Source organism: Molossus molossus, unplaced genomic scaffold (assembly GCF_014108415.1).
Source record: "Molossus molossus isolate mMolMol1 unplaced genomic scaffold, mMolMol1.p scaffold_m16_p_11, whole genome shotgun sequence".
NCBI lineage: Eukaryota > Metazoa > Chordata > Mammalia > Chiroptera > Molossidae > Molossus > Molossus molossus.
In genome coordinates, this window is record NW_023425346.1 from 21,780,058 (window position 1) to 21,803,144 (window position 23,087).

Below are 23,087 nucleotides of genomic sequence, written 5' to 3' on the forward strand. Positions count from 1 at the left end.
AATGGAAGACAGCAACTTGTCAGATAAAAATTCAAAGCAATGATTTTAAGCGTGCTCAAACAATTTGATGAGAACTACAAGCAACTTAATAAGAATTATGAAGAGCTCACTGGAAACTACTTCAGCTTAAAAAAAGAGGTAGAAGCTATGCATAAAAATCAAGAGAAAATAAAGAATGACATAGCGGTTATTTAAAATACCTTAGAAGGATTCAATAGTAGATTAGAAAAAGCTGAAGACCGAATCAGCAACTTAGAAGACAAGGTAGAGAAAAACATTCAAATAGAGTAGCAAATGAAAAATAATTTTCCAAAGCCACATGAAAGGTTAAGGGAGCTGTGGATCAATACAAAATGTAACAACATTCACATTATAGGGATACCAGAAGGAGAAGAATCAGAGAAAGAAATGAGAACCTGTTTGAAGAAATGATGACAGAAAACTTCCCTAAACTGGTGAAGGAAAAAGTCACACACAAGTCCAGGAAACACAGAGTGTCCCAAACAAGATGAATCCCAGAAGACCTACAGCTAGGTACATCATAATAAAAATGGCAAACATTAAAGACAAAGAAAGAATCTTAAAGGAAACAAGAAAGAGACACAAAGTTAACTACAAAGGAGCACCCATTAGACTGCCAGCTGATTTCTCAAAATGATGCAGGCCAGAAGGGAGTGGCATGAAGTGTACAAAGTAATGCAAGGCAAGGGTCTGAATCCAAGACTACTCTATCCAGCAAGGCTGTCATTCAAAATTAAAGAAGAAATAATGAGCTTTATGGATAAAAAAAAAAAAGCTGAAGGAATTTACCACCACCAAACAAGCACTACAAGAAATGCTGAAGAGACTGTTGTAAGAAGAAGAAGAAACAGAGTGGGAGGGGTGGGGGGACACAGGCATAAAATTAAAATGACAACTTATAACTATCTATCAATAATTACCTTAAATGTAAATAGCTTAAATGCTCCAATCAAAAAACATAGGGTAGCTTATTGGATAAGAAAACATGACCCACATATATGCTGTCTACAAGAGAACCACCTCACAACAAACGATTCAACAGGATGAAACTGAAGGGATGGAAAAAAAAAATTTCAAGCAAATGGAAATAAAAAATAAAAAAAAGCTGATGTAGCAATACTCATATCTGACAAGAGAGTTCAAAACAAGGGCCATAATAAGAGACAGAGAAGGTCACTACATAATATTAAAAGGATCAATCCAACAAGAGGATATAACCCTGGTAAACATAATACACACCAAATATGGGAACAGTAAAATATATTAAAAACTTCTGGAGGACTTCAAGGGAGAGATCAATAGCAATATGATCATAGTGGGTGAGTTTAACATGCCGCGGACACCACTGTATAAATCTTCTAGACAAAAAATTAACAAGGACATAGAGTCCTTCCAAGACAAACAATATCAGTTGGACTTCATTGATATTTACAGAACATTTCACCCCAAAGCTGCAGAATATACATTCTTCTCAAGTGCACATGGGGCATTCTCAAAGATAGACCACATATTAGGGCACAAAGCAAGTCTCTACAAATTCAAGAAAACTGAAATCATATCAAGCTTCTTCTCAGATCACAGTGGCATGAAACTAGAACTCAATTACAATAAAAAACACACAAAAACATTCAAACACTTGGAGACTAAATAGCATGTTATTAAACATCGAATGGGTTACTAATGAGATCAAGGAAGAAATTTAAAACTTCCTGGAAACCAATGAAAACAAACACACAAGAACAAAAAAATCTATGGGACACAGTGAAAGCAGTCCTGAGAGGGAAGTTCATAGCACTACAGGTCTACCTTAAGAAACAAGAAAAATTCCTAATTGACTTTCTAACCCTACAACTTAAAGAACTAGAAAGTAAACAAAAAGAAAAACCCAGAGCTAGTAGGAGGAAGGAAATAGTAAAAGTCAGAGCAAAAATAAATTACATAGACACTAAAAAAACAATTCAAAAGATCAATGAAACAAAAAGTTGGTTCTTTGAAAAGATAAACAAGATAGATGGACTGTTAGCCAGACTCATCAAGAAACAAAAAGAGAAACCAAATAAGTAAAATCAGAAATGAAAGAGAAGTAACAACTGACACCACAGAAATAAAAAGGATCACCGAAACATACTATCAACAGTTATATGCCAACAAATTGGACAATCTAGGAGAAATGGACAAATTTCTAGAAACACACAGCCTCCCAAAACTGAACCAGAAAGAGATAGAAAACTTGAACAGACCAATAACAACAAAGGAAATTGAAGATGTAATTAAGAAACTCCCAGCAAACAAAAGCCCAGGCCCAGATGGCTTCCTGGGGGAGTTTTACCGAACATTCAAAGAAGATCTAATACCCATTCTACTCAAACTATTCCAAAAAATCCAAGAAAATGAAACATTTCCAAACTCATTTTATGAGGCCAGCATAAACCTAATTCCAAAACCAGATAAACACACTACAAAAAAAGAAAACTACAGGCCAATATCCCTGATGAACACAGATGGTAAAATCCTTAACAAAATATTAGCAGATCGGATCCAGCAATACATCAAAAAAATTATTCATCATAATCAAGTGGGTTTCATCCCAGGCATGTAAGGATGGTACAATATTCAGAAATCAACAGATGTGATACACTACATAAACAAAAGAAAAGATAAAAATCATATGATTATATCAATAGATGCTGAAAAAAGCATTTGACAAATCCAGCACCCATTTCTAATAAAAATGCTCAGCAATGTCAAAATAGAGGGATCATATCTCAACATAATAAAGGCCATATATGAAAGACCTACAGCCAACATCATACTCAATAGGCAAAAACCAAAAGCATTTCCCTTAGGAATAGGAACACGACAGGGATGCCCACTTTCACCACTCTTATTTAACATGGTACTGGAAGTCTTAGCCACAGCAATCAGACATGAAGAAAAAATAAAAGGGATCCAAATTGGAAAGGAGGAAGTGAAACTGTCATTATTTGTAGATGACATGATATTATACATAGAAAACCCTAAAGACTGCATCAAAAATTCACTAGACTTAATAAATGAATTTGGCCAAGTAGCAGGATACAAAATTAACGTCAAGAAATTGACGGCATTCTTATACATCAATGATGAAATCACAGAAAGAGAAACTAAAACAATAATCCCATTTACCATCATAGCAAAAAATGTAAGATACCTAGGAATAAACTTAACCAAAGAAGTAAAGGACCTCTTCACAGAAAACTACAGGTCATTGGAAAAAAAAAAAAAAGAGAGAAAGATATAAAAATTGGAAGCATATACCTTTTTCATGGATTGGAAGAATTAACATCACTAAAATGTCCTTACTACCCAAAGCAATCTATAGATTCAATGCAATCCTCATCAAAATACCAATGACATATTTCACAGAACTAGAACAAACACTCCAAAAGTTTATATGGAACCAAATATGACCCCGAATAGCCATAGCAATCTTGAAAAAGAACAAAGTAGGAGAGATCACATTACCAGATTTCAGGTTATACTACAAAGCCACTCTAATCAAAGCAACCTGGTACTGGCACAAGAACAGACAGATAGATCAATGGAGCAGAAGAGGGAACACAGAAATTGACCCAAGGCAATATGCTCAATTAATATTTGACACAGGTGGCAAGGGCATACAGTGAAGACAAGACAGCCTCTTTAATAAATGGTGTTGGGAAAATTGGACAGCTACATGCAAAAAAATAATCCTATAACACCATACATGAGAATAAACTAAAAATGGATAAAAGACTTAAATGTGTCCCGTGAATACATAAAAATTCTAGAAGAAAATGCAGGAAACAAAATCTCAGACATCATACACAGCAGAATTTTCACTGATACAACACCTAATGCAAGACAGAGGAAAAAAATGAACACATGGGACTACATCAAATTAAAAAGCTTTTGCACAGCAAAAGAAACAACCATCAAAACAAAAAGGGATCCCACTATATGGGAGACCATAATTGCCAATGAAGCATCAGTTAAGGGGTTAATTTCCAAAATATATAGAGTGCTCATACAACTCAACAAAAGGAAGACAAAGAAAGAATCTAATTAAAAAATGGGCAGAGGACCTAAATAGACACCTCTCTAAAAAGGACATACAAATGGCCAGGAGACATATGAAGAAATGCTTAACATCATTAATCATCAGAGAGATGCAAATTAAAACAACTATGAGGTATCACCTTACACCTGTCAGAATGGCTGCCATCAACAAATCATCAAACAGCAAGTGCTCATGAGGGTGTTGAGAAAAGGGGACTCTAGTACACTGCTGGTGGGAAAGCAGACTGGTGCCGCCACTGTGGAAAACACTATGGTGTTACCTCAAAAAGTTAAAAATTGAAATGCCATTTGACCCAGTAATTCCACTTCTAGGAACATACCCTAAGAAACCTGAAACACCAATCAGAAGGAATAGATGTACCCCTATGTTCATAGCAGCACTATTTACTATAGCTAAGATCTGGAAACAACCCAAGTGTCCATCAGTGGACGAGTGGATAAAAAAGCTGTGGTACATGTACACAATGGAATACTATGCAGCTGTAAGAAAGAAAGATCTCTTATTCTTCAAGATGGCATGGAAGGACCTGGAGAGTATTATGCTAAGCGAAACAAGCCAAGCAGAGAAAGACAAATATCACATGATCTCACTTATTTGTGGAATATTATGGACTAAACAAACTGATGAACAAAGTTAACCCAGAGACGAGGTGGGATACAGACTGACAAGCCTCAGAGGAGGGGTTGTTGGGTGGGGAGAGATAAACCACAGAACTTACATGCATGTATGCATGACCAATGAACATAGACAACAAACCTGGGGATGGGGCGGAGCGAGGGGGAATGGGAGGAGGGTGTCAGTGGGGAAAAAATGAGAAACATCTGTAACAATAACAAATTAATAAAAAGAAATTTAAAGAAAATGAACTAATTAAAAACTTTCCTATGTAAAATTTCTGCTTTTATATCACTTGATGCTCATGTTCTTTGGTGGCCTATTTGATTTCCTTTTCAGAAATACAAGCACGGGGTGCACGTGTACCCTTTTTGTCTCTTGACTCTCTTCTGTAGAGGTGGATGTTTGTGTGGAGGGAGGTTTCATGGTTAAGAGAGAATGCAAGGTATTCGAAGAGATGTTTGGAAATTCAGGTTAGAAGCCAAGCTATACTTAGGGCTCTGAGCAGTTCAAAAGAAAGGAAGTCAGCAGCAAACTTTTAGATGTAGATGATCTACCACATCAACAAAATACAACTGGTAAACAGTACTGCTATTCATAGATTATACAGGAAAATATATTAAACAATTATATGAACTACAATAAAGAAAGAGAAAATCAGGAGAAAAAAAATCACAAACAGAAATACAGACCAAGTAGCTTTTATAGTCAAGGTCTCAAAGTATTCATATCAAGTTCATTTCAGCATTGTTTTTTCAGATATTGAAAACAATTGTATTATATTCTAAATATCATAGAATATGCTTTTTGGTCCACCTTTGACATTGATGCTTCCTAAAATTAAACTACTGAATGGAGCTCCACTATTATTCAACTTGAAACAGTGTTGTCTAGATGGTACATAGAGAAAAAGAAACCTATACTTCTTGGTAAAGAAGAATGCTATGAATTTATAGTGCATACACTTAGGCCTAGCAAAATATTCCAGAAGGCAGTAGTGGGCATTGTGTTCGCCTTGCTCTGGGCTCTGCTTAAAGGAGAACCATTTAATTTGCTGTACAGTTCAGTTCTTCAAATGCCAGTAAGTTTTATAAGGGTTAGACAGAACTATAATTCATTCTGGTTTTATCCAGCTTTCTAATTTTATTCTTATTAACCTATTGTGTACCAACTCAATTTTCATACCCTATATAATATGATAGTATATACATATATTTATAGATTTTTAATTCACTGAAGCAACTCACATATGAAGCACAGGTGGTCTCAACTCTCTCATAACTTTTTTTGTTAATAATTTTTCTGACATATGTTGACAGAAGTTAGGTGGTTTTCTTGTTCTACAACATATGGACACCAGCTTTCTTACAAAGGTTAAAAAATAAAGAGTTTAGAGACCATTAACATCCTCATTTTATAAATAAGAAAACTTAGAGCCACTAAGGCAGAACAAAACTCAGGTCTCTTGATTTTAGTCCAGTCTAACAACTTGTACTAAACAATATAAAAGTTAATTTTTGACTTGGCAAAAGAAAGATTAGGTATTCAGTAATCACCAGCTATTTGAAAATCTAATCTTATCAAATTATTAATTTTCTCTCTTTTCATAAATGACATGTTAATGTGACACAGAGGTTTAGTTTTCTAAGCTAGTTAGCTAGAAGTAAAATAATTAGGGCAGAAACTAGAAGAGCCAGTATGTCAACTTTAGCAGCCAGGAGGTGGTAAGCAGCAAAGGTTAGTGTTTTCCAGTGCTTCAGAGTAAGCCAACAATCTCTATCAGCAAATTAGTTAATGATTGGCGAAACAGGGGATTGGGGAAATTTTTGCCTATAAAATAAGAATATCAATGTGCCTTTCAACATTTTTAAATATTTCCTGTTGACAAAACTACAGAATATTTGCCCCTGAAGGGCCAATGGTGAAAGAGAAAAGGATTTCTTGGTTCAGTATTTACTAATGATCCAACCTGTTCAGAAAGGAGAGCACACATCTTGGGAGGGAAAGAGCTATCACTCCTGGAATGTCAGCATCGGCTGGAAAAATACTTTACAGATATACTATGGAAGGGATTTAGGCACTGATTTCTTGGGTGGTGGGGCTGTTAAACATGTTTTAATAGTCCACAAAAATATATGATTTTGTTAGTAAACTTCTAGAAAGAGGTAGGAATTTCTCCCAAGTGGTATAGCTAATATCATGCCTGGTTATATTAAGGAAGTGGAATTTATATGGGACTTCTAGATATGCAGACAATTTTTAGCCTTCATTTCAATTTCTTATAACTTGAAATGAGTAAGAGCTGTTTTACGTATGTGCAGCATACTAGCAATTATTCCATTGTGAGAAGGATATGGACTCCAGTGATTCACTAATAAAACAGAATTTAGGTCTACAGGTAACCAATTTGCGGCCTCAGCTATAAAGGCATTCACAAATATATTATTTAAAAATGAACTATTCTCCATATATATTTTTACCAAAAAAATAGTTTACCTCATTGCATTGTATTTAAAACTTTTGGTGAACATAAAAATATTTTGGTTAAAGACATACATTTCAGATTTGAGATAACTAAATGTGATGCTACACATTGGAGCCATTGTCATTAAAACCAGAGTAAACAAGATTGTTTTGGCTAATTCAATAAGGCTTGAAACAGGAAAACATGGGATAATGGGCAGATGAAGACAAAACTATCCCTATTTGCAGATTAAATGACTGCATACTTAGAAAAACAAATAAACTCAGAAGTACAGCCTTAGAAAAAATAAGAATGCAGTAATGGCCTGAATACAGGTAAAATAGGTAAAAAGCAATGGTAGATCTACATTCTTGTTTGTTGTTGTTAACACTGAGTGTTTTTCACGCAGTTTTGTTTATTTGCAATGTAACTGAAAGTTCCTGGCATGTGGTTATCTGTAATTTTGCTGAAGGACAAATTTGTATTTTGCCAGTTTGGGACACAGTCTCTCAGTGGATAGGCCTCCACTTGACATACACTATTGAATACAACTTTGTGATTCAGTACAAACACTTATACAACCCTGGTGTGGGGGTCTGTTGTCATCAACTTAGTTTCTACTAACAGTAACAAACTGACAGAAACGATGTTTAAGTATTTGCTAATAATATATTTAATACAAAATGTTTAAAAAGCTATTTAAATAAAATTTTAAATATTTACTGAGAACATTTTGAGAAGATTTAGAAAGCCAGTATATAATAGTGATAGGGTTACAGTGCTAATGAAAGTTTTCATGTACAAAAGGGCAGGGTATGAAAGGAAACAAAAGGTTCCTGAAAGTAATGTGGCATTAGTCATCAAGTACAGTTCTGATATTCTTCTAATACACAAAGGCCTGGTCAGTTTGTTAAAATATTTACAGACTTGGTAAATAGCCACTCCCCTGCTGTCCCACCACAGCCCCAACTGCTGCTCCAGCCCCTTCTCCTGGACTCCTGTGCACCCCCCCACCTAGTCTGGATCCTTGCCCCGACATCCAAGGGGTCCAACAATTGGACTGGTCTTGCCCTCCCAGGAAGCCTCTTAAGAGTGTGCTATATAGTTCTTCAGCCCAAATCCTTTCTCAGCAACTGACACCTTAGACCAGGTTTTGGTTTGGTTTTATTTTCCCATATAACCAAAAGACCAAGGGTCTCATTCTAATTATTAATTCTGCTTCTTGGAATTAATCTGAAAAAATTAAGATTTTTTTTTGCATAAAAATTCATGGTTTATTGTCAGGTAAAATCTTAAAACTAAGTATATCTATCTAAAACTATACGTAAAACTATATATAAATGCAGTTATCTACTGATGGACACTTGGGCTGTTTCCGGATCTTAGGTATTGTAAATAGTGCTGCTATGAACATAGGGGTGCATATATTCTTTCTGGTTGGTGTTTCAGGCTTCTTAGAATATATTCCTAAAAGTGAGATCACTGGGTCAAATGGCAGTTCCATTTTTAATTTTTTGAGGAAACACCATATTGTTTTCCATAGTGGCTGCACCAGTCTGCATTCCCACCAGCAGTGTACTAGAGTCCCCTTTTCTCCACACCCTCATGAGCACTTGCTGTTTGATGATTTGTTGATGGCAGCCATTCTGGCAAATGTGAGATGATACCACACAGTGTTTTAATGTGCATGTCTGATCAGTGACACTAATCATTTTTTTTCATGTCTCTTGGCCATTTGTATGTCCTCTTTGGAGAAGTGTCTGTTCAGGTCCTCTGCCTATTTTCTAGTTGGACTGTTTGTCTTTTTTGTTGTTGTTGTTGAGTTGTATGAGTACTCTGTATATTTGGATATTAACCCCTTATCTGATGTTTTATTGGCAAATGTGTTTTCCCATACAGTGGGTTCCCTTTCCATTTTGATGCTGATTTCTTTAGCTGTGCAGAAGACTTTTAATTAGATGTAGATGAGTGGATAAAAAAGCTGTGGTATGTTTACACAGTGGAATACTATGCAGCTGTAAGAAAGAGAGATCTCTTATCCTTTGAGATAGTCTGAAGGGACACAGAGAGTATTATGCTGAATGAAATAATCTAGTCAGAGAAAGACAAGTATCACATGATCTCACTTATTTGTGGGATACAATGAAAAAAATAAGCTGATGAATAAAATAGGTCCAGAGACATGGAAGTAGGAAACAGACTGACAAAACTTAGAGGGAAGGGGGGTAGAAAGGGTAGGATAAGAAAGACCAAAGAACTGATATGCATATATGCATAACCAATGGACATAGACAACAGTGTGGTGAAGGCAGGGAGGGTGGTGGGAGCAGGATGGACGGTGCCAATGGGGAATAAAAATGAGACACATCTGTAATACTTTTAACAATAAAGATTTTTAAAAAAGAACTAAAAAATCGGAAAAAAAAAAAGATGAAGTAACTTTCCCAATGATATACAGTTGTACTTTTCCAGGACAAAGGCAAATAAACAAATTTTCATGAAAATATAAATGTACACTTTTATATATTTTATATCATTTATAAAAGGTTAATTAAATCAACTGTTGCACATATTTTTAGAAAATAGCACCACCACTACAAATACATTCAAATAAATGTTGGCATATTTGTGGTTTAACTTTCAAGTGAGAAAGTCAAAATAATATATACACATAATGAGTTCACATGAGTAGACTGAAGAAAATTATTTGCTCAAAGGAAAAAAAAAAAAACAAACCTTAGGAGGAAATAAACCAAACGTTAACTTTTTTTTCCCTCTATTAGTGAGATATTTATTTTCTATGTTATAGTTTTGTCTATGTTTCAGCTTTCCTATAGTATTAATTATATCCAAGGAGGGGAAAAGGAGTCCAATTAAAACAAAAATTTTCCAGTTGGGAAGTGGTGGTAAGGACTAGACGCACTGGCTCCTGACAGCTCCTGCCCTCCGACCGCCGCCCAAAGCACTGCTCTGACACACGCTCTCATGACAAGCTGGTGTCAGCGGCCACGCGTGACTCACGAGCGACAGCATTATACCTGCCTGTACAAGGACGGTCCACTGTGCGCAGCCGAGCTTTTCCGCAGAGCCCACAGATCCCCGTGCCCGCTCCAAGTACGAGGCAGCCTGGTGACGAGGCGTAGGGTGACGAGGAGCCAAAGGGCAGCGGCTGTCTGTTCCTTGATGCACCTGATGTTTTATGTTGCTTATTTCTTATTCCACAAGGACGGCAGCTCTCACACTCTCTACTTACACTAGGGCGTAAATGAGTAATATTTTCCTCAACAACATTTGTGTTTTAATCACCATTAACGTGGTGGGCCAATGGAATGATGCTCTGAGACCGCGAAGGTTACTTGAGGGAGAGGCAGAGAGGAAGCCTTCGAGAGTGCGCGAGGCTGCGCGAGAGTGCGCGAGACTGCACGAGAGTGCGCGAGACTTCGTGAGAGCACCTACTCGCACATGCGCACTAATATTGATGACGTCAACTATGTGATTACCTGGGACTACCTTTGTTCAACTAATTTATTTTGTAAATCCTGTCACTGCCTGAGTGAGGGACTACAATGTTAGCACTTCATTAAGGTAGCTTGATAAAACATAAATATTACAACACTGTATGTATATTATTTCTCTCTAAGGATGTGCTGAAGTAGCAGCCGACTATGTATGTGTTTAAAATTTGTAAATTAAAAGTTAAGAAAAAATTTAGTCTTTTTTGAGTTGTCTATCAAATATCTCTATACTTAAGTGTTCAGCTCCCTTTGAGGCATTTTCTCTGTTTGTATTTCATAGAACAATTGGGTAGCGTGGCGTTTTTGTTTTGTTTTTAATGACTACTGTCATTTCAATGTTTAATATTAGTCACTACACAGAAAACGTGAAATACCTTGAAATCTTATAGCTATATATAACAGAAGCTTGATGGAAGATTTTCCAAATATGAATCAAAAAACACACGTGACATTAGCAATCTGACTTGCGAAGCTGTAAAAAAACTTTTCTGAACTATTCGCGCCTCCTGCAGCTGCAAAGCGTCCGTTCAGGCAGTGTTGTTCCTGGGCCAACAGCCAGAAGACACCAGAGCAAATGGCAATGCCCTTTTGACTCAGAATTTATATTTATAATCGCCTTCCTGAGACCCTACAGCTATTTTAATATTCTACTCTCATGTTTCCATACTGACAGAGCTGCCTCTATAGGGTGGCATCCAGGGTGGGGAGGGAGAGGAAAAGAATCTTATATCTTTAACACCAACTCAAAGTAATTGTTCTTGCTCTGGCTGCAAAGCTGTAGCTGAAATTATTTTTTGTCACTGAGCACAGGGTTATCTGTGCAATGTTTCTTCCTAGAAACATTTTTTTTTTGTCTGCCTGAACTCTAGTAGAAGGAACAAGGAAGATAATAATCTTAATACAACATGTAATAAAATAAATTTTTCCTGCTGATAGTCTGAAGAATTCACATATATTTTTGATATGAGAAATGAAGCAAGAATAGATGGAAATCAAATGGCAGGAGATATCCTGACAGCCTTTAATCCCCCATTTTCTTGACCTGCAGATTTTCTCCTTTGGAGAAGCCACAGGATTTTCAAATTGGGATTCGTGTTTCATGTAACGTAGGCCCAGTTAGAAGGACAAGCCATCTTGAATACACGATGAGTGCTTTTCCAAATTTGTCATTTTAGTGAGGTAAATCTTCATTTCCCTCATTCCCAGTCTCTTTCAGATGTGTCTTAAGTATCACCTTCTCCACGAAGTGTACTTGACCACCCAGTGGAAAATGACACACAAAAAAAACCCTTTATGGCTTCCTTTCACCTTTTTTGGCCTTGGTTTTCTCCATGGGACTTAACACCATCCATAAATGTTGGATGTTTTTGTCTGCTTTATTTGTTGTTGTATCTTCAGTGATTTGCACCTGCCATTTAGTAGGTTCTTAAAAATGACCCACGTCTGGATCTTTCTAATTTTAGTCAAGTTCCACATATTGATCAATTGAGAAAATCAGTTACATCATCATAAAATGCAGACACCAAAATTATTAATTTGCTTTGGTAGTCATAAAAGGAGGAGGGGAGAAGCAGAGAGGAGTGGAGAGGAGAAGAGAGAAGAGAAAAAGAGAGGAGGGGGAGAGAGGAGAGAAAAGGGGAGGGGCTGGGGGAAGAGGAGAGGAAGAAAAGGAGGGTATATTGGAATAGAGTTGTTTAATCATTATAACTTTTCCACTTGTCACAAGAAACTTTGCAGATTTTGTTACAAAACTTTAGGGGGAAACACATAATAAGGATTTAGTTAACACCAACAACTGTTAGAGTTTATATATTTAAAGGCTTAGGATGTCAAAAATAAGTAGTCTACAGTTGTCAGAATCATGATCAAGCAATGCCTAATGAAATCATGTGTGAAAGGAGACTGGCTATAAAATAAACATGTATTGCCTTATTCCCCTTAAATGCTGTTTTCTGGATCTCAAATTTAAGATTCTCAGAAGGCTTTGCAATGCACAATATCAAAGCAGGCTGCTGGCTTCCACATTTCTTTTGTTTACCCCCTGAGTTTGCTCAGAATTTCTGAATTATTTGATTTATGCATTTCTGGTTTACTCTCCTTCATTCTTTTGGCACATTAGTTTGGCTGTGTGCTCTCTAAAAGCATTTATAGAGCACTTAATGTCTAATACTGGAGCACATTCATAAAGTTATAGCTCCTGCTCAGAAGAATTCAGTTAAGAAAAAATGGTCTCCTTCCCTCTTTTTTTTTGTTTTGTTTTGTTTTGTTTTGTTTGAATCTCTTTACTTCTGGTTCATGGTTCTGTAGGGTCTGATAATCCCTCATATGCTTCCCAGTGATTGATGATCAAACATGCTCAGTTGTCAGTCTACCATTTTAGAGTCTTTGATGCTGTTTAACAAACTCATTGGAATCAAGCCTTTGCTAGTGAATAAAATAAGATCAAGGAACACAAGAAGGTTTTATCTGTGTTGCCATCTCCAGTCAATTGATGGGTAGTTTCCATCTGAGGATTCTGATGGTACTTCCAGGCTCTATGGGAAATACTACCAAGGCAATTAGTCTTTTGTAGAAGTATGCATAGGAGTTAGGTAAAGTGAGGAAGTAAAGGGAAAGTAACATTGTAAGAGGAGGAAGTGTGGGAAAAAGACAAAGAGCATGCCAGAGCATGGTATGTATGGGGGCAAAGTGCAGGTGAGAAGGGTATAAATGTAAAAATTTGGGGGTTCCTGGGGCCAAAAGTTTCAAAATATGAAGTTATGAAACATGAGAAAAAAGGAACCAGGCAGGGTGTTCTCTGCTTAGTTAAGAAGCTTGGACTTTATGTAATTGATTAAGCATTAGAAGGTGTTAAGCAGGAAAGTGATGGGCTTGTTTAGCTTAGGGTTTTAAATGGTTGTTAAAGTGATGACTTTGAGGAAGACAACGTCCAGAAGACATGGACTGAGTTTTTAGGATATTATTGCAGTATTCCATGAGATGGATAACTTGAGCCTGAACAAGGGCATTGCTAGTAGAGATGAGAAAAAGAAAGTAAATAAACATTTAACAGGAAAACTTGCAGATGACCAGGGAAGGAGGATGAAGGAAGGAGCAAAACTTGGATGACCAGGTGTATATTAAACAGTATAGATGATGTATCAAGAATATATCTATAACAAAATACTAATGTTTAGACTAGATTTTACCTCTCTGTGAACTCTCTTTTTGTTGGGGAAGAGGTCCATATAAATCATTTTAAAAAAAATGCATGTCTCCTATTTTTGAAGGATACTAGAAAACAAACTATGTAGGGTATGGAACCAAGGACTCTATTATCTTATGAGATCTCTCTTTCTCCCCCCCCCCCATCTCTCATCTCACAATAAGAAATAATAGGGTCCATTATAAAAAAAATATAGCACCAAAAATAAGTGACTATTGAGCACAGTGACATTACTTATTGTCTGACCCACAATACTTTTAAGAGTGAGAGTTGGAGGGAGTGGGCAAAATTATTAAAATTATTATAACTTTTAGATACGTATTTATCAAACAAGTTGTTTTTATTATTATATTTGTCCATTTATTAAATAGTTCTTTTAAAAACTATTTTCATAAAGAAAATTTTAGTAATACTATTTTGTTAGAAATAAAGACAACATATAATAAGAAATAAAAGCAGACAGGACACTAGCACAACAAGCATCAAGTGGAACTGTCCCTGTCAAGCAGGAATATGGTCACTTGACTTATGAAATCAGAATGGATTTTATGTGCAAACTCCTGAGGAAATAGTTTCATTATCTCCCCTTGTTCATTCATTTCTGCTAGGGATCCGGCAGTGGATGCATGGATGGTTCATTTCCACACATGTGCTCACACTCTAAAGCTTGTTATTGAACCATGGTTTCTGTCTCAGTTGTAATTCTAGCATTAAGTGCTCTATCATTGCCCTAGGAGAAGGACTGGCTGGCTCTGACTGTGGTAAAATGTTCTGCTAGTTGGGAAAGCGACAAGATAGGAACATACCCTGGGGGTGCACTAGATACATTTTGCCATTTGGAGAGATCCAAAATGTCAGGGTCCATGTTAGGAGAAGAGTTCATCAAGCCTCAGGGGGAAAATGATTGTATTTCAACTATTTGAATTTCAAAATGTGGGACTTGGGGTCCTCATAATTGAACATTTTTTAAATTAAAAAATATATGGCTAGGCTGATATAGGCAAGAACAGAACTTCTGGCTTCTGGTCCTTTGGGGCAAGCTGGAATCTCTCTATTTCTCATTAGCTCACTGCTTTTCTAAGCAGCCTTTGCCTTAGTTCTTTTATTTACCCTTCAAAAACAGTTACTGTATCACCTTTGAGAAGACATGGAGGGACCTGGAGAGTATTATGCTGAGCAAAATAAGCCAGTCAGAGAAAGACAAGTACCACATGATCTCACTTATTTATGGAATGTCATGAACAAAATAAGCTGTCAATCAAAATAGATCCAGAGACACGGAAATAGAGAACAGACTGACAAACCTCAGAGTGAAGGGGGTGGGGGTGGGGGTGGGGATTGGGAAGAGAGAAACCAAAGAACTTATATGCATATATGCACAACCAATGGACACAGACAATAGTTTGAAGAAAGCAGGAGGGGGTGGGAGTAGGGAGAAGGAGGTCAATGGGGGAAAAAAGAGGAGACATCTGTAATACTTTCAACAATAAAGATATAAAAAAATAGTTACTGTGGAGAAGAATAAAAGTTTTCTGTGTCCTTTTAGTATTTGGTATTCTCCTATTTCTTAGTATGAAATGGTTAGAACAAATACTTTAGAGTCAGGCAAATGTGCCTTAAACTTTAAGCATATTAGTATCCCTTGAGTGTCAAATTATTTAAATCACCTTTTCTGGTTGGGAATAATCTTGTGGAATTTGTGATAGTATTGTGGTCAGGATTAAATGAGATGTTCCAAGTAAATTCCCTGAACAGTGTTTGTCAAATAATAAGTGGCCGATAAATGGCAGCTGGAATTAAAAAGGAAGAATGAAAGTTTCCATGTTGATAGAGCCAGCTTTGGAGAAAACTGTCACATAGGCTGTTCCTCCTTCATTTCAGCTTCTGCCCCCTCCCCAGCCCCCCACCATCTCCTATTATCTATCAGGACTTGGGGCTCTCAGTATACCATTATGCTCCCTTCCTTTCTTACATTAGCATATTTTGTTCCTGATTTATCTTCCTCATCTCCTTCCTTTTAGACCTTCTGGTCTTGTGATCTATGGTTTTGTTGCCTGCCATATCTAACCTTGAAAAAGTTCTGTTAATGTAATTTATGTTAAAACATTAAAGACTAAGATCGTTTGAATATGCTAGTCTTGCCAGCACATAGGTCTGTTTCAATGAAGGTGTCAACATCATAACCTAAGAGATTAAAAGTACAAAACTTAAGTTGGAAGCATCAGTAATAGGGAGAAAATGCATATTTTTAAAGAAAGGAACTCAATAATAATAAAAATAAACAGCTAACATTTATTGGGTGCCAACTCTATCTTGCACTGTGCTTTATATTCCTTGCCTTATGTAGTACTCACAACGAATAAATTATGTGCCATCATTGCTATTTGTATGATAAGAAAATTACAACTTAGAGAGGCAAAGCAAATTGCCAGAGGTCATATATACCTAGTAAGTGAAGAAAATAGGTTTGAGACTCAAGTCCATACAACTTATCATCATCTCTCTAATGCAGTAACTTACAGGCTAAATTTTCATCAGGGCAGGTATCTATGTCTCTTTTTATCATCATTTGCTACAGCCTCATGCAGTGTCTGGCACATAGTCAACAGTCAATTAATAGTTGATGCATGAATTAATGAATAAATATCTATTCATGCCTGGCTGGTGTGGCTCAATGGTTGAGCATCGACCAATGCACCAAGAGGTCGCTTGTTTGATTCCCAGTCAGAGCACATGCCCAGGTTGTGGGCCATATCCCCAGTTGGGGGCATGCTGGCGGTGGCCAGTCTATGTTCTCTCTCATCAATGTTTCTCTCTCTCTCTCTCTCTCTCTAATAATCAATAAAGAAATAAATTTTAAAAAATTTAAAAAATATTTTGTTATTCATTTACCTCTTTCTTGGAGGCTGTGCCTTGCCCAGGATTTCAAAACTCTGAACTGCCAGTGGTCCCATGTATACTGTTCTGCTTCCTGACTTCATGCTCCATCTTCTTGTCCTCTCTACCTGAAATTCCTTCTTCACTTCCCCAGAAGTCTGTGGGCTAACTGCTTACCCTGTAACACAGAGCTCAGGAGTGACCTTTCTCCATGAAGCTTTCTATCTCTCTGGCCTCTCCTCCTGTGCTGTCCCTCACTGTCCCCTTCTCACTGTCTCCTTTCCTTTTCCCACCTCAGCTCAACCCAGTCAGGGTTCTTTCCATGTCTGTCTTTTCCACTAGATCATGGTGATTTTGAAAATAGATGTCTCACATATTTTTGTATCCTTTTTTTATACCTGACATTTTGCATCTGACATATTTTTTGGTATGCTTCTGGCCTAGCCTAGTTTATTCTAAGGTGCATTTTTTTTTTTCATATTTTAACATCTGTGAAATTGGGATACATGTTTCAGTTAATGATATTTTAAAATTATAATCGAGGGTGTTTTTTTTCTGACTTATTGATACAAAAGGAAGGGTTGATTGCATCCTACAATCAATGGCATCTTAGATTAAATGTAATACAGTAATAGATATTGAATAAATGTTGTATGAATGAATGGATGAATGAATAGCAATCATAGCTCTCCTCAAATTACATTATTATTCCTACTTACAACCTAGCTGTTCTGCATCATAGACAGTGTAGTAGGGAAACAGTTGAGCATTATTCTTTATATATGCTGCGCTTTCTTAGTAAAACTAAGACAGATTAACTAGCTCAAATTATTATTAATTTATTTCTGGACTGGTGTGATCTGTTCCCTATGCTTATATTCTAGGTGAAATTGATCTTCAGATTCTCTCCAAAGTTCAGGCTCAATACCCAGGAGTTCATATCAACAATGAAGTTGTTGAACCAAGTGCTGAACAAATTGCCAAGTACAAAGGTACCTGTAACCCATGGTTCTATATGTCAAATTCTGTCTCCAAAGGCTTATCATCCCAAATTTGTCCCTTTAATCATTAACAGCATTGTTGCTGTGGTATGTTCTTAGTAAGCTTTTTAGGTGAAGCACCTAGGGACAGCTAAACTCCTCAGAATATTAACTGAATAATTAAACTCCTTCATTTACTGACTCTCCATCCATTTATGGTCATCAAACATTATTTTTTATGTTTATTCTTAGAGAGAGTTACTAATTCATTCAGACTTATTTAATCAGAATGCCTGTCCTTAAAGAGCTTATGTTTAATGGGTTATAATGGAAATAAAACTTTTTCTGGAAAAGGTCAAAATGTAGTAAATATTTTAAACTTAGAAGGCCACAGAATCTTGGTCACAGCTAATCAATTCTGCCACAGTAGCACGGAAGCTATCACAGACTACACATAAACTAATGACTGTGGGCATGTTCCAATAAACTTTCATTTATAAACACTAAAATTTGAATTTGACATTATTTTCACATATAACAAAATAGTATTCTTCTTTTGATTGTGTCAATCATTTAAAGGTGTAATGGCATAAGATATGAAAGGCAGAGGCATGATGTCAGGAAGTTGAATAGTATATGTTTTTAGCTTGCAGTTCATTTAAAAATAGGTAGTGCATAACCCATGGACACAGACAATAGACAGGTGAAGACCTGGGGTGGGGTGGGAAATGGGTGGAGGGGGGCAAAGGAGAGAAATGAGAGACATCTGTAATACTCTCAACAATGAAATAAATTTTAAAAAAGTTTAATGGACCATGTATGGTCCATGGGCCATGGTTTGCTGACTCCTGGGTTATAGAACCATGTTTTACATCAGTTTTCCATTGGTGAAACCCACAAGTTGATTCTCCATTAATGCTGAGATTATGTAACTTATGTTTGATTAGAGTTCTCGCAATTATTTCTTGTTGACTCTTTCGTCTTTAATTTGATCGAATACTAAAAAAAAGTCAGGATGAACTCTCTGGTCTTCCAGAGCTACATAATAAAGAAAAAAAAAGTGTTTTATATTTGTTATGTATATAACATTAATTGCATTAAAATTCTAAATGAAAATGGGTTTCATATTTGCAATTAAAATTGACGTTGTGCCACCTCTTTTTTGTATTTTAGAGTTTGTAGCCAAGTCATCAAACCTCAAGAACGTCAAGTTTGCTTGGCATAAGGAGACATCATCTGAATATCAAAATAGAATGATGGAGAAAGAAGAACTTCAGAAGTGGGACTTTATTCATATGATTCAGGTAAGAAATATTTATTGTTATATACTCTCAGAAAAGAGATTTTTCAGAAATATGTATGAAGGGTGACTAATATTCTAACTTTAAAAGAAAAAGTGAGAATATCATTTCTGATTTTTAAGAGAGCATATTCAAATTGAGGGTAAAGATGTTGATAATACTAAGAAATTCTCCATAACATTAAAAAAGCCAGTTCTCTCTACTCAAAATACTTCCAGAATTATTGATTTTTTTTTATGTTGGCTTAATTAATTTTCATAGAACTGAAGGTTTATAGATTTGAGGACAGAAGATTTGAGGACCTAGCACAATTCCCCAGTAACTCTAATGGTCTGGATGGACCAATGTCTCAGAATTTTTCTGAATCCTCTTGCTTTTGCCTTCTGTTGATGACCTAGCATGTGACAAAAAGGCCAGGTTAGATGATTCCTCAGGTTAGTGAAGTTTTATTAACATCAGTCATTCAGTAGGAATTTATTTCTGTGGTCCAGTACTGATTGTGTATTTCTTGGCAAGAGGGTGACTATTCAGTAGATGGTATGGGAACATATTTCCACTGATATTTCTGGATAGCATATGGGTGTATAGGCATCCATTAGAAGATGTGTATATTTTAAAAATATCACAATTAACAACAACATGTTTCTTATTTTCTATAGTCCATAAGTACAGTTACCCTAAAGCAGTGGTTCTCAACCTTCCTAAAGCCACGACCCTTTAATACAGTTCCTCCTGTTGTGGTGACCCCCAACCATAAAATTATTTTCATTGCTACTTCATAACAGTAATTTTGCTACTGTTATATCTTAGGTGACCCCTGTGAAAGGGTCGTTCGACCCCCACAGGGGTCGCGACCCACAGGTTGAGAACTGCTACTCTAAAGGCATAAACTTAAAAGAAATAAAAGGAAGCAATAACTCCAAGATTGTCATATCCAGACAATCCTACATCTCTGAGCTCTTAGCTGACAAAATCCTTTGCCTGTAAGGGAGTGCCTAGCAAACCTGTGTTACTTCTCTTTTAAACTTGATCCCACCTCCTCATACAACTGTTTCATACCTCCCTCTCTTGCCTATACCTCCTGTAACCCTTCCCCACCACTTGTTCCCAACTGGTGGCCCCACTTCATACTGTATAGGGAAAACAGAGAAACCATCAGGTGGAAACTCATATTTCTTCACTCTCCAAATTTACAAACAAAGCTCCAACTCTACCCATCATACCTTTCTTTCACCTTATTACAAAAGCCTCCTTTTATCAAAAACCGATCTCTCCACTTATGCTCCGGATCCATTCTTTGCCTATAATAAAATTTTACAGCTTCAGAGATCATTCTCCCATTTCTCTCTAAGCTTCCACGTTGGGTTTTTCTTATACCAGCTTTGCTTCCTCTGCATTATGACTCTGTTCCTCTGTCCACTCTGCTCTTCTCTGTGCTATGTCTCTGTCTCTTCTTTGTTCCTTATAGCCCTAACACTCTCGTAACATTCTTTCAACTTAATATCCACAGTGAACTACAGGGAATCTCAGGGTCTATTACATCAACTTTCAGAGCATCTACCATGGGCCACTTCCACTTTTTTCACCAGGTCGTGTCATAAATTTTTAGCCACTTAGGGACTAGCTGTATGTGGGTACCTACCTAAGTATGGTCCCTATGGAGAATAGCATGGAATGAGAACATAGAATGTGTCTGCTGAGGCAGCACAGGCCATGTGCAGGTCCATTTTATAGCATTTATTTAAGTGAGAGGGGCATAGATTAAGTTAGTTTTGTTTTATGCAATAAATTCTATTGTGGGAATCTACCTAGAATATTGAATTATTGTCCAAGAGAGGCAAAGATGGGATATAAGAAGTAAGTGTCTGTGGAGGTAGATTCCAAGAATACAAGCCCTCAGGGAAATTTTCCCACTACCAATGTATAATTCCAAGATCTGTCTGTGTTGGGTGTACAAGTCTCTCCCTGGACTTCACCGGAGATGTTCCAGAATCATTAAAAATGGGTAGACTGACCCAGCGTCTTGTGACTGCATGCTTTATCTAGTTCTTTCTTGGGGAATTTGTCAGCATTAGAATCTGTCACATTTTCTGTGATTTTTTTTTTTTTTTAAAGCATCTGTGAGTACATGGTAAAGCTAACACACAGGGCTTAATTTTAAAGCAACGTTCTTTGTAATGGAGTTTGTGTTTATGGTGCTGGCACCATTTTCTCCCAGAAGAACTACAGTTCACAAAATGCAGAGTAAGCATAGAAAGAATTGCCTCCATGTGCAGTGGAGACTGAGCGTCTCCAGCTATAGATGTCTGTGGTATTAAAGCCAGAAAGAGTAAATTTAAAACCACTTGGCTCTATTTGAGCAAATAACATAGCTTCTCTTTCCTCAAAATTTTTTCATATTATTTTTCTCTCTCTTCATATAACATTTTTAATTTTTAAACTTCTTAAGTGTTTTGTTTCGTTAATTCTACTCAACTTGAAAATCAAACTTTCTAGTGAGTATCTAGTCCAAGCGCACAAAGATATTGACATAAAAAAGTGTCTATGTCTCTTTTCCTTCATTTCTAGATGCTGTACTATGTAAAAGACATCCCAGCTACCCTGAAATTCTTTCATAGCCTCTTAGCTGCCAATGCTAAGATTCTTATTGTTCTCGTGTCAGGTAAGTTATTGTCATCCTGCCTGAATTTTAAAACAACAATATTGCATATATGGATGGATGAAAGTGTTTGAAAGCCATATTAGGAAAGTCCTTCACAATAGCCCCCAGTATAGGGGGGTCTCATGAAATTAAATGTCTATTTACTTCTTTCTCCTGAGAAAATTTGTTGTTATCTGTATATACATTTTTTTTATATAACATAGAGAAAATACAACTTTTAATAATTTTTTAAATGAGACTAAAAATAGTAAGTATTTCTGTTTGCCTCCTTTTTGTCCCTTGAATGTCTCTTTCTTCTGTTTGCTATTTATTAATAAATAAAGGTTTAACTATTTGGGATGTCATCATATTTGGCTAATTTGCATTTCTAGAGCCATTATTAATATTGTCTATTATAGGCTTTTTTCAAATAACTTATAATAATTCACTTGTTTTGTTTTATGCTGTTTTATTTTCCAAAGAAGGCATTTGATTCTCTTAGGTTACTTCCAGGGATATGATAATTGCCACACAGAGAGCATAAGTAAACATGTTAGCAAATGAAACACTGACATTGTAGAATTCCTTAATTCATAACTTCTTTCATTCATCAATCTTTATGGATGGTCTATGCAGTGCTAGACAGGTTAATTGTAGGTATACAACAGTTTCTATCTTCTTAAGCTTATACCAGCCCCCATACTCAAAACACTATATGTCACAAAATTAATTTTTTCTTAAATATGAAGAATGGTTTTAAGGATGACAAACATGGTTTTTAGCCTTAATCCTGGGAATCTGGCAGATAAGGCTCCTAAACACAACCTGTTCCCTGAGGAAACATTTTGATATACTGTTTTCATCTCTGGTTAGTTAAAAATACTCATTTAAGTGGGAGAGTTCTATCTTCTCCTTTAAAAGTGCTTATGTAAACTGGATACTTCCTGCTAATCTCTCTCTAAATTAGGACACTTGGGTAATGCACTTTGTTCTACACACATGAAAGCAAAATTAAATTTAGTTATCAACATTAAAGACAGTCTATTTTTGATAATTTGTATCAATAATACAGAAAAAGTATTGCAGACAGAAACAGCATTTCATACAGAGATCATATGTTTCATTTTAGAACATATTGACCATCCATAGAAGATCCACTCTTACTTTTATTTGGTTTACTTTAAATATTTTTAGATTTATGTATTTGAGTGTCAGAAGGCAGCTGTCTATCAGTAAATGTCTACCAATAAGAAAAAGCCAGCCTAAGGTTTAGAAAGTGGCATGAGCAGTTTACAAGCAACTGAGAATTGACTAAGTACCCTTATGGACACAGGATTCCACTGGCTATATAATGAATAAGTTAATACAA

The 23,087-nt window shown here is 36.2% G+C and overlaps 1 protein-coding gene across 1 annotated transcript in view; it reads left to right on the top strand.

Moving 5' to 3' along the window:
• HNMT (histamine N-methyltransferase) overlaps positions 1–23,087 on the top strand; it is a 48,964-nt gene that overhangs the window by 12,042 nt on the left and 13,835 nt on the right. The window contains exons 3-5 of the mRNA XM_036254570.1: positions 17,681–17,788; positions 18,950–19,080; positions 21,646–21,739. Of these exons, the coding sequence (XP_036110463.1) occupies positions 17,681–17,788; positions 18,950–19,080; positions 21,646–21,739 (333 nt within the window). The remainder of the gene's footprint in view (positions 1–17,680; positions 17,789–18,949; positions 19,081–21,645; positions 21,740–23,087) is intronic.